At 40.3% G+C, this 12,500-nt stretch overlaps 1 protein-coding gene across 2 annotated transcripts in view; it reads left to right on the top strand.

Annotated features, from left to right (window-relative positions):
• LOC143024879 (neuropeptide F receptor-like) overlaps positions 1–12,500 on the top strand; it is a 166,899-nt gene that overhangs the window by 106,069 nt on the left and 48,330 nt on the right. For both annotated transcript variants that reach the window (XM_076184227.1, XM_076184226.1), the window contains one exon: positions 270–1,085. In XM_076184227.1, coding sequence (XP_076040342.1) covers positions 270–1,079 — 810 coding nt within the window. In that variant the 3' untranslated portion in view covers positions 1,080–1,085. The remainder of the gene's footprint in view (positions 1–269; positions 1,086–12,500) is intronic.

Genomic DNA, 12,500 nt, shown 5'->3' with positions numbered 1-12,500 from the left:
ACCGTTGTAATATCTGTTTGTCATGAACACTAGATATGGTTTTTACTCTTCGTGAAAGTCTTTAAACCACAACAGAGGACTTATAGTGATAATATGTTTGTTACCAACACTAGCTATGGTTTCTCTCTTCTTGAAAGTCTTTAGCCCACAGCAGAGGACTCATTGTTGTAATATCTGTTTGTTATCAACATTAGCTATGGTTTCTACTCTTCGTGAAAGTCTTTAGCCCACAAGAGAGGACTTATCGTTGTTCTTTTCCTCCATTCCAGGTGATCGTATATCCCACCAAGGAGTCTCTGCAGACCTTGGGTGCCGTGGCCACCCTCTTGGGAATCTGGAAGTTCTCCTTCATCCTCGCCCTTCCGAACTTCATCTGGAGAACCTTGAGCCACTATGTCCTCAAGCTCCCCAACCTCTATTCCGTCAACTTTTGTTATGAGGAGTGGCCTATCAAACACGGAAGAGGTTACTACAGCTTCTTCGTCATGGTCGTCCAGTACTGCCTGCCCATCGTCACGGTCAGCATCGCTTACGCCCGAATCTATCGGAAGCTGAAGTACCGAATGGCGAACACGTCGATAAAGAAGAACCAGAAGGAAGACCGAAGGATGAAGAAGACAAACACGCTTCTCATGTCGATTGCCCTCATCTTCTGCCTCTCCTGGCTTCCCTTCAATGTCTACAACCTGGTGGTGGACTTCTACAACCCCTTTGGTGAAGACACGGAGACCATGCACATCGCATACGCCATCTGCCACATGATGGGCATGTCCTCCGCCTGCTCAAATCCGCTCCTGTACGGGTGGCTCAACGATAACTTCCGCAAAGAGTTTATTGAGATCGGGAACTTGATATTCCCCTGCTGCCCGATGCCACCTCCGGTTAAGGACAGGATCCGGGTACGGAATGCCAGCGTCGTGTCGCACGAGGCCAATCATTCAAGGGTCACCACGAGGGAGAAAGAAGATCACCCTGTGGTCCTCTACAGAAAGGAAGACAAGACCTCCAACAATGGCAATTGCACGTCCACGACAGAAGTCACGTATATCAAGCAAATTGTCACCAATGCCACTCTCTAGATTACAGTAAGTAACACATGTGTATTATTTGTTCTCAACCGAGTTTTTATCATTAACCCTTAGGATACGATGACGCCTACGCAGGCGTCATGGGGCGCAAGTGAGTATATGAGGATGCTAGCCTTCGGCTTCCTGATTATATTTATTTTGTAGTTGTAGCTGAGTGACCCTCTTATTCTGTGAACAGTCTTGATCATTTTTTCAATTATTACAAAAATTCTGGGTAAAAGAGAAGGAGTATGACAGCTGTAACTTTATATTTTATAATACGCTTATTGTGGTCCATCATCGTACGTCAGGTAGCTAATGTGTGCGAGAATATTTGACTTCCGAATTAAATTGCATCTCAATAAATTAGTGGACAAGTATGTTGAGATTTTTTAACGTGTTTGACTGAATCATCAAGGTCTTGAATTACGTGTTGGACTCGTGATCGACAGCTATTACTCTTTCATATGAGAACTCAAATAATATATATTCAAGCTGATCTGTTCACAATACTGACCTTAATCACATACAGACACTAACACACACACGCACACGCACACACATACACACACACACACACACACACACACACACACACACACACACACACACACACACACACACACACACACACACACACACACACACACACACACACACACACACACACTCACACACACACACACACACACACACACATACACACACACACACACACACACACACACACACACACACACACACACACACACACACACACACACACACACACACACACACACACACACACACACACACACACACACACACATACACACACACGCACACACACACGCACACACACAAGCACACACACACACACACACACATACACACACACAAACACACACACACACACACACACACACACACACACACACACACACACACACACACACACACACACACACACACACACACACACACACACACACACACACACACACACACACACACACACACACACACATACACACACACACACACACACACACACACACACACACACACACACACACACACACACACACACACACACACACACACACACACACACACACACACACATACACACACATATACACACACGCACACACAGACACACACACACACACACACACACACACACACACACACACACACACACACACACACACACACACACACACACACACACACACACACACACACACACACACACACACACACACACACACACACACACACACACACACACACACACACACATACACACATACACACTATATTTCCTAATTCAGGAAGGACAGTAACAATTTGCAAGGTTTATGAGGCTTTCAATCTATGAGCTGTGCTTGAGATCGAACTTCCTGTCTCAGAAGCCCAGACGCTATCACTACAGCAGCATTGTGTGTGTGTGTGTGTGTGTGTGTGTGTGTGTGTGTGTGTGTGTGTGTGTGTGTGTGTGTGTGTGTGTGTGTGTGTGTGTGTGTGTGTGTGTGTGTGTGTGTGTGTGTGTGTGTGTGTGTGTGTGGGTGTGTGTGTGTGTGTGTGTGTGTGTGTGTGTGTGTGTGTGTGTGTGTGTGTGTGTGTGTGTGTGTGTGTGTGTGTGTGTGTGTGTGTGTGTGTGTGTGTGTGTGTGTGTGTGTGTGTGTGTGTGTGTGTGTGTGTGTGTGTGTGTGTGTGTGCGTGCGCGCGAGCGCGCGCGTGTGTGTAAGTTCTTAATTGACTGACTAATTATGCCCGACATCTATTCCTCAGCAAAATGAAATTATCTCTCATAGCTTGAAAATGAAAAATTCTTGAATATGATAACGAGTTTAAAGATGTCAATTTCCTGTATATTTCATACCACGTGTCGACGACCTTTTTCCAGAGAATATATGCGATGTTAATCTCCTTCGACTCACAGAATCCCTTTCCTTTCTAGTTCTTCCCTTGCAAAGATTTCGACCCAATACCAGTCCCTGTGATTAACCACCCAGATGTTCAATTCCCTTCCCAACTAATCCCTATCCCCCATAAATCCTTTGATCCCATTAAATTCGAACATTTTCGTTGTCACCATGTCACCTTTCTGAGAATATATTACTTTATAATCCGTTACTAATCCCAGCTATAGGACAAAATTATCTTTGTGTACACGTGCGTATGTGGAATGGATACTAAGAGAAGATTAAATGGAAGGGTTCTTAAGAGAAGCAGAAAGGAGAGTTTAAATGTGTTTCAGATTAATTGTCTGAGAAGTATGGTAGGGGTTACATGGCTGGATAGACCGAGAAATGAGAGGTAAGGGAGAGAGCTGGGGTAGAAATAGAGCTGGTAAATAGTGCTGATGAAAAACTATTGGAATTGTTTGGCACATAAAAAGAATGAGTGAAGGAAGATTAACAAAAAGTGTGGAAAACAGATGGAGATGGAGTGAATTTGAGGGAAAACTGAGGATGAGACAGATGGAAAGGGTGAAATACTGTATTGAGCAAGAGAGGAATGTCTGTAGAGTAGGGACGGGAGAAGACAGGGGATATGTGTGAATGGAGAATGTTTGTTTATGGATGATATTTTGATACAGCCTGAGGTGATTTCCTCCTGTCTTCTCAATTATTCGAATGAGAGAACTAGATGGGAGGGTCACCGTGTAAATGAAGCGTCCCTGCTATGAATGTGATGTGTCTTGTTACATTGCTTTCAACGCAGATAATGGGCAGGAGACAGGGGTAATACTTCATCCACGAGGAGCTAAGATTAGATGGAACCAATAGGTGATGGATGGGAGTGGAATGGATGGGAATGGGTGTATGCCTTGGCTGGCTATCTCTCCTTTCTTATCTCTGTAGAATCTTTCTTAATTTCTATTGAATTCTATTTACTTTTTATTTATTTATTTATCTTATTTTTTGTATCCCTCATTTGTCATAGACGTGAATCGGAAAAGTCTGAAATAGGATATTATTTAACTAAAAATGATAATGAACTCAGAGACATTGGTAAGTGTGAAATCTTCTGCATTTTATAATCCGAACTTTCATGAACGAATACCTTTTTTGTTGTTAACAAGATCTTCAGAAAAGCATATTTCCTCCTCTTTCTAGATATCTATTTTTCGGAGATGTTCCAATTTATCGGGAAAATAGTAGAAAACATATATACTTTTGATATTTGGTCAGAAATGCGCGAGGTTTTGTACATTTCAAAACTTCGAAAACATTCAGAGGTGAAAAATATGAAGTGATCCTAATAGAAAGACTAGCGAAATTCTTTTAAAAAAAGCAGAATGTAAGAGAATATCTCATTAATGACAGTGACAGACGCTTTTCATCTCTCTTATGTCTGTATTTTTTTTATTTCCTATCTCAGTGATGAACTCTATTTTCTCTCCCTCTATCTCCAGCATTTTTTCCTCTTTTTGTCTCTTATCAAGAATTACTGATTCTTCACTTCTTCTTTCTATAATTCTTATTAAGAATTACCAATTCTTTACTTCTTTCTCCAATTCACTATTTTATTCCAGTATACAGATTAGGTACCCCAGAATCTAAGATATTTTTTTCTGAGTTTGGACGTGGTCACGGCCGATATATATCCATTTCAGAATAGTGGCCATTTGGTAGCCAGATTATTATGGAGCGTGTCATAATGCAGAACACATCATATCGCCTTATGATCTTTAATCCTTGTCAGTACCAATTCGGTACCCAATCAGTGTCACAGTTTATCGTCATAAGCCAAAGGACTTCATTCACCTTTTTAGTTATATTTCTATTTTCATATTTTCACTTTATATTCAACATTTCACTTTACCTGTGTTAGCTAATAGGCTATTCAAATGTATTCGTTATTTGCATTAAAAAGTTATATTTTCATAAACCATTACTCTTGTTCGCTTGTACTTTTCCCTGTAGCATTTTTGTGTACTATTTTTTTTTTTGTTCAATATTAAAATATATTATTTCATAGGATAAAACAGAAACCATAATTATAGATTAAAGCACAGAAATTTTTACAGATGTCCAATGAAAAAACGCCCAAACTGACAATAAATGATAAAAGCATTTATTGAGGAAACTTACACACGCATAAACTTGAAAGAACACACACACAAAGAGAATATATGAACATCCTATACTAGGAAATATCTGTACACTTAGAAGAAAGAATTCGAAGACAGGAATGACATACAGGGCACTTGGCACTTGACAATTTCCCAAGACTTTACCCCGTTACTGTTCTTCACAGAACTCCAATAACCACTTTATCATGTGAAGCCTTCGTCAACACAATACATAACATGGGACGTCCACTCATACATCTATGCAACTTCCTTCACTTCCTTCTTCACCTCACATTCTCCGATACCCCTTTGTTCATGGAGGACAGAGTAAGTTGGAGAAGAATGTATGGACAACCTGACCCAGGAGAGGGTTGCACTGGAACTGATAGAAACGCCAAGGAAGAACTGAGGTGTTATTTTCATTTGTTCAGGATGGAATGGAAGAGAAGAGTGAGGAGGAACTTCTCCCATGTCTAGTCACCTTAGTCAACGGGTCCTGTGTATTTGTTTGTTTGTTTGTTTGTGTGTGTGTGTGTGTGTGTGTGTGTGTGTGTGTGTGTGTGTGTGTGTGTGTGTGTGTGTGTGTGTGTGTGTGTGTGTGTGTGTGTGTGTAATAATAATAATAATAATAATAATAGGTTTATTGAGATAGCAGTGATACACTGACAATAATACAATTGGGCACTTTTATGAGTAATATAGTAATTATTAGAGTGATATGTTTAGTCTAAAATTTATAATGAGTTTATTGTGCGGACAATGGATGGAATGGCACTGTTTTTGTATCGGTTAGTCCTCGGCGCTCTGATGGGCTTGATTTTGTTTGAATGCCGAGTTGCATGGCGGGTGGGTGTGGTGTTAGTTGGGAGGAAGTGACGGTGACGTGGGTGTAGCATTAGGTCCTGTCCAAACTTATTCAGTGCCTCACTGTGTTTGTCGGACAATCTTGGCAAGCTGAGGGTGGTGAGGGCGTGTTCGTATCCCTCATACTGATTACCCAAGATAATTCTGCACGCTCTTTTTTGTACTTTCTCTAATTTCCTCCTCTGTGTGATGTTGAGTGATGATGACCAGGCTGGGGAGGCGTACATGAGGGTGGGGAGTACGAAGGTGGTGTAGACTCCCTTTAGATCTGGTGATGGGGTACCAAGGGACTTCAATCTGCGCAGCATGAAGAGTTTGTAAGAGGCTGTTCTGATGATGTTGTTGATGTGCTGGTTCCAGTTAAGGTGGTCGTCTATTGTGATGCCTAGTAGCTTGGCGGACTGGACCACCTGAAGGGAATGGGTTCCTAATGACAGTTGAGGTGGTGCCACCGCCTGTTTGGATGTACAAACATGCATGACCACGGTCTTGCTGTGGTTAACTGTCACATTCCTGCTCTCAGTCCACGTTTTGAGGTTGTCTAGGATGTTTTGTAGTGAAGAAAAGTCAGGCTGCCTGGTGTTGATGGGAATGCCAACTGTACAGTCATCGACGTATTTCCATCTATGTTGGGTGTCCATTAATGCGTCATTTATGAGGATGAGGAAGCACAGTGGTCCCATCTTGGTCCCTTGAGGGACCCCACATGTTAGAGGGTGGAGGGAGGATGTCGTTCCCTGGTACCTCACTACCTGTTGACGTGTGTGTGTGTGTGTGTGTGTGTGTGTGTGTGTGTGTGTGTGTGTGTGTGTGTGTGTGTGTGTGTGTGTGTGTGTGTGTGTGTGTGTGTGGTGTGTGTGTGTGTGTGTGTGTGTGTGTGTATGTGTGTATGCGTGTGTGTGTGTGTGTGTGTGTGTGTGTGTGTGTGTGTGTGTGTGTGTGTGTGTGTGTGTGTGTGTGTGTGTGTGTATGTGTGTGTGTGTGTGTGTGTGTGTGTGTGTGTGTGTGTGTGTGTGTGTGTGTGTGTGTGTGTGTGTGTGTGTGTGTGTGTGTGTGTGTGTGTGTGTGTGTGTGTGTGTGTGTGTGTGTGTGTGTGTGCTGCTTTACTGGTCTTTACTAGCATCACAACCTCATGATGAAGTTACTATATTAAAAGTGAGCTCCCCTAGTGCCCCTTGAGACAACCCATAGTGTATATAAGCCTACTACAGTTAAGGCCCCCCTCTCCTTAATTTCCTCTTTTTCCTCCTAATCTATCTCCCTTCTCTTCTTTCTCCATCTCCCCCAACTCTTCCTCCGCCCCTTTTCCCTTAGATTGATAAAATCAGTTGGTCCAACCCGGTGAGGAATGCCTACTGAAAACAGAATACGTTAAATTACGAAATTCTTAGTTTTGGAACTTTCATTTCTCCATAAGATTGAAAATTAAAAAATATACTATTCTTGCTATTCCATCAGTTTCACGAAATCCTATGATGGAAATGAAACCAAACGTTACCAAAGCGCGTTTCATAGATTCAGCTCCAATTTTTATTTGATTTTTCCAATCTTTAATACCACGTGTGATCAAAAATAATCTCTCAGAAATCGTACTTTACCACTTGGGATGGAAGCCTGCTTGTAGTGATCCTGTGAGTCGAATGCCGGAAAGAACCACCTCTTTAACACTCGTCTTCAAATTCCATCAACTCTGATCAAGAAATCGAGTTTCAAGAGGTTGTCATCTGGCTGGGGCCACCCCCGAAAACTCCTTGGGCTCATATCTCTCTTCTGGTTCATTCAATTGCTTTGAAATTTTAATATGTTCTTTATTGGAATAATAGAATGCTATTCTGTAAATGTCATTGAATTTGAATCGATGGTACTGCTATAATTTTTTTTTTTTTTTACCTCACGAAATTAATTTTTCACTTAATTGCTTTCAAAATATTATCATAGAAACTTTGTTTATATATCTACATTTTGTATTTTTTTTTCTTTTTTTCTTCGAAGAAAAAAAAATCGAAATTTGTTTTTAGGGCTCCTGAATCCCCCACCCCTTTTTGTGGGGGCAAATAAAAAAATCTAATTCATATAAAAAATTCTATTTTTTTTTAAGTATATAATGATACTTAACATAAGTTGATCAGAGTTTTTACAGATTTTGTGAGATTATTTGAAGTATAAAAAACAACATTTCTAGATATCGGCTTCTATTTTTTTTTTCCTTGTCCTGCCATGTGTATTCATTTGATTGGAATGGAATTTTTACATATGTTTGTGTATTCATTGTTGACTTAATGGAGAATGATGAGACATTTGTTCCCACTTTCTAAAGAATGTATTAATCACTCATAGGTAATAAGCCGGGCAGCGATAACGCAATCTCCCCTTCATTATGGATGGGGATGACAGGTGGTGATGGATACGGAGCTGCCTAGTGTAGGCCTTATGGTCTTTTGCAGTCTCCTTTATTCTTTTGTTCTTATGTTCATTTCTGCCACTTCCTCCTTGGTTTGAAGAGTCTTGATGCATTTTCATTCTCCCTCTACCCTTCTTGAGGTTGGATATCTTCACTATTGCAAGCTTACGTTTGCAGGTCATCTTGCAAGACGAATGTAAGAGAAATATTGCAGGAGCACAGCGTAACAACCTATCTGATGTCTACGTAGGTACTGAAGAGGCCTAGCTAGGAAGACCATACTCTGCGATGAGGGATGCCGTTTGCCATGCTATGACGCCGGAGTCATTCAAAAATATTATTTGGAGGGAGGAAAAATCTAATTTTTAGAAAAAAAAATCACCAAGTGATAGTTTTGGGTAGCAATGACAGGGTGAGCGAATAAAACTGTAAAGTAAAATTTTTAAAATATTCGTGAAAAATTCACCGGGGTAACCCCCCTTAATGGATCGGGCCCAAGAACTCCCCTTCACACGACATTTTGTCAAAGAGTAGTGGAGTCATATAGATCCGGTGGAATCCTGTAGATCCGGTGTAGTTCTGTAGCTCTAGTGGGGTCCTGTAGATCCGGCGAAGTCCTGTAGATCTGGTGAAGTCCTGTAGATCCGGGTCCGGTGTAGACCTATATACCTGGTGAACTCCTATAGATCCGGTGGAGGCCTGTAGATCCGGTGTCTTGTAGCTCCAGTGGAGTCCTGTGCATCCGGCGGAGTACGGTGGATCTGGTGAAGAAAAGATGACAACTGGAGACGGGTGCCCTCCTCTTCCTCCTACCAGACAGCTACACAGAAACAGATCAAAACGAGCACAACACAGACTAAAATCCTAGAGAAATCGATATGAGGGAAACATGACGAGAAGATGAATGAAAGAGGCTAGTGGTATCCTTAATAAAAGAACAAATGCCCCCCGATACAAAAGGGGATGAGGTTGTTTGCAGTCACCCTTAACAACGTGTTTAAGGTATGCCAAAAACATGGAGAATTTTGTTCCGAAAATCACAGTAAACAATCCTCGACGCAAAGTCTGTAAGGGTTTACAAACCCAAATTCATTAACCCCCAGTGACGTGTTCGAATGTACAGAATCCATTGTATTGACGCAAGCTGATTTGATCAATCTTATGGTGAGTCATTAACCACACCACCACTGTGGCGAAATATGCAAAACTAATTTTGGATAGATATATTTTTCATATAGTATATGGAACGTTGACGTAATAGATGGTATGTTGCTTTTTATAAAATTCGTTTTTTTGGGAGCCCAAGGTTATTCATGATGAAATACAGTGATTAATTTGTTTTCATTTTGATCACGCCGTCAAAAAATCATCGACTTTTTCCGTCAACTTGATAGTTGACAGCCGACTAAAGTCGAGGTAATAAAAGGTATGTTGCCTTTATATCATTCGTTTTTGGGAGCCGACGGAGCATCCGTGATGAAATACAGTGTCTGATTGGCTTTGATTTTGATCACACCGTCAGAAAATCGTCGACTTTTTCCGTCAACATGATGGTTGACTGCCGATTCGACTTGCCTAGTAGAACAGAAGCCATATATTTTGTAGTGTCTTAGTATATATGAAAAATAACATTGAAAAAAATATCTCCCATTTTCTGAAATACGCAAATTGTGACATTTTGTCAACAGAGTGGAAGAGTTTTCTACTGTAGATTCGGTGGAATCCTGTAGATCAGGTGTAGACCTGTAGATCTGGTGGAGTCCTGTAGATCCGGCGGAGTCCTGTGCATCCGTAGGAGTTCTATAGATCCGTTGGAGTCTTAAGAACCTGGTCGAGTCCGGTGGATCCGGTGGAGTCATGTAGATCCGGTGGAGTCCTATAGATCTGGCGGAATCCTGTGGATCAGGTAGAGTACTGTAGATCCGGTGTAGGCCTGTAGATCTGGTGGAGTCCTGTAGAGCCGTTGGAGTCCTCTGCATCTGTTGGAGTCCTGTAGATCCGTTGGAGTCTTAAGAATCTGGTGGAGTCCTACAGAGCCGATGGAGTCCTGTGCATCCAGTGGAGTCCTGTAGCTACAGTGGAGTCCTGTATATCCGGTGGAATCCTGTAGATCCTGTGAAATCCTGTAGATTCTATGGAATTCTACAGATGCTGCGGATTTCTGTACATTCGGTGGAGTCATGTAGATCTGATGTAGTCCTATAGATCCGGTGGAATCCTGTAGCTTAGATTGAGTCCTGTAGATGCTGTGTATTTCCATAGATCCGGTAGAGTTCTGTGGATCTGGTGAAGTCCTGTAGATCTAGTAGTGTCCTGTAGATCTGGTAGAGTCCTGTAGAGCCGGTGGAGTCCTGTAGATCCGATGGAGTCCTGTAGAGCCGGTGGAGTCCTGTAGAGCCGGTGGAGTCGTGTAGGTCCGATGGAGTCCTGTAGATCCGATGGAGTCCTGTAGATCCGGTGGAGTCCTGTAGAGCCGGTGGAGTCGTGTAGATCCGATTGAGTCCTGTAAATCCGGTGGAGTCCTGTAGATCCTGTGGAGTCCTGTAGATCCTGTGGAGTCCTGTAGATCCGGTGGAGTCCTGTAGATCCTGTGGAGTCCTGTAGAGCCGGTGGAATCCTGTAGAGCCGGTGGAGTCCTGTAGAGCCGGTGGAATCCTGTAGATCCTGTGGAGTCCTGTAGACTCTGTGGAGTCCTGTAGACTCTGTGGAGTCCTGTAGATCCTGTGGAGTCCTGTAGATCCTGTGGATTCCTGTAGATCCTGTGGAGTCCAGAAGATCCTGTGGAGTCCTGTAGATCCTGTGGAGTCCTGTAGATCCGGTAGAATCCTGTATATCTGAGACCGGCGCAGCTGGTGACTTGTTGGGTAAAAAAGTAAAAAAAAAAAAAAAAAAAAAAAAAAGTGAATAAATAAATCGTCGACTTGTTTCCGCCAGCACGATAGGGGTCCCTCGACTTCCACTACTGCGTAAAAAACGAAACAACATATATTTGGTTAAAGTCGAATCGCAGAAAAAAAAGTTGATAAAAAAAATATGTCAACGAACGAATTTTATGATTTTGCGTCTGTGTTCAGGCTTGCTTGGAAGTTCTAAAGAAGTAATTAATGAGAGACAAAACCAGCAAGTGATTTGCTGATTCTGCAAAGATCTATTTATTTGCTAATATTACCTTTGTTTCTTTATTCATACACTTTGACATCTACTCATACGAATATATATATATATATATATATATATATATATATATATATATATATATATATATATACATATATATATATATACTCATATATATACGTATATATATAGATATATATGTATACATATATATATACACATATATATATTTGTTTGTGTTACTTTTATTTGAAGTCTGTGTTTGTGTGCCTGCGTGTACGTGTGTGTATGTGTGTGTGTGTGTGTGTGTGTGTGTGTGTGTGTGTGTGTGTGTGTGTGTGTGTGTGTGTGTGTGTGTGTGTGTGTGTGTGTGTGTGTGTGTGTGTGTGTGTGTGTGTGTGTGTGTGTGTGTGTGTGTGTGTGTGTATGTGTGTGTAATAACGATAATAACAAATAATAATAATGATAATAATAATAATAATAATAATAATAATAATAATAATAATAATAATAATAATAATAATAATAATAATAATAATAATAATAATAATAATAATAATAATAATAATAATAATAATAATAATAATAATAATAATAATAATAATAATAATAATAATAATAATAATAGTAATAGTAGTAATAGTAGTAATAGTAATAATAATAATAATAATAATAATAATAATAACTAATAATAATAAGGTTAATAATAACAATAATAATAATAATAATAATAATATCAATGATAATAATAATAATAATAATAATAATAATAATAATAATAATAATAATAATAATAATAATAATAATAATAATAATAATAATAATAATAATAATAATAATAATAATAATAATAACAATAATAATAATAATAATAATAATAGGTTTATTGAAATAGCAGTGATACACCATATGTTTTGAGTCCCTTGTTTGTAATGTGTGTGTGTGTGTGTGTGTGTGTGTGTGTGTGTGTGTGTGTGTGTGT

This window comes from Oratosquilla oratoria, chromosome 4, assembly GCF_046742065.1.
Source record: "Oratosquilla oratoria isolate Oo_2021 chromosome 4, ASM4674206v1, whole genome shotgun sequence".
Taxonomy (NCBI): Eukaryota; Metazoa; Arthropoda; class Malacostraca; order Stomatopoda; family Squillidae; genus Oratosquilla; species Oratosquilla oratoria.
The sequence above is the reverse complement of the archived record's forward strand: the minus strand, read 5'-3'. Positions and strand labels throughout refer to the sequence as shown.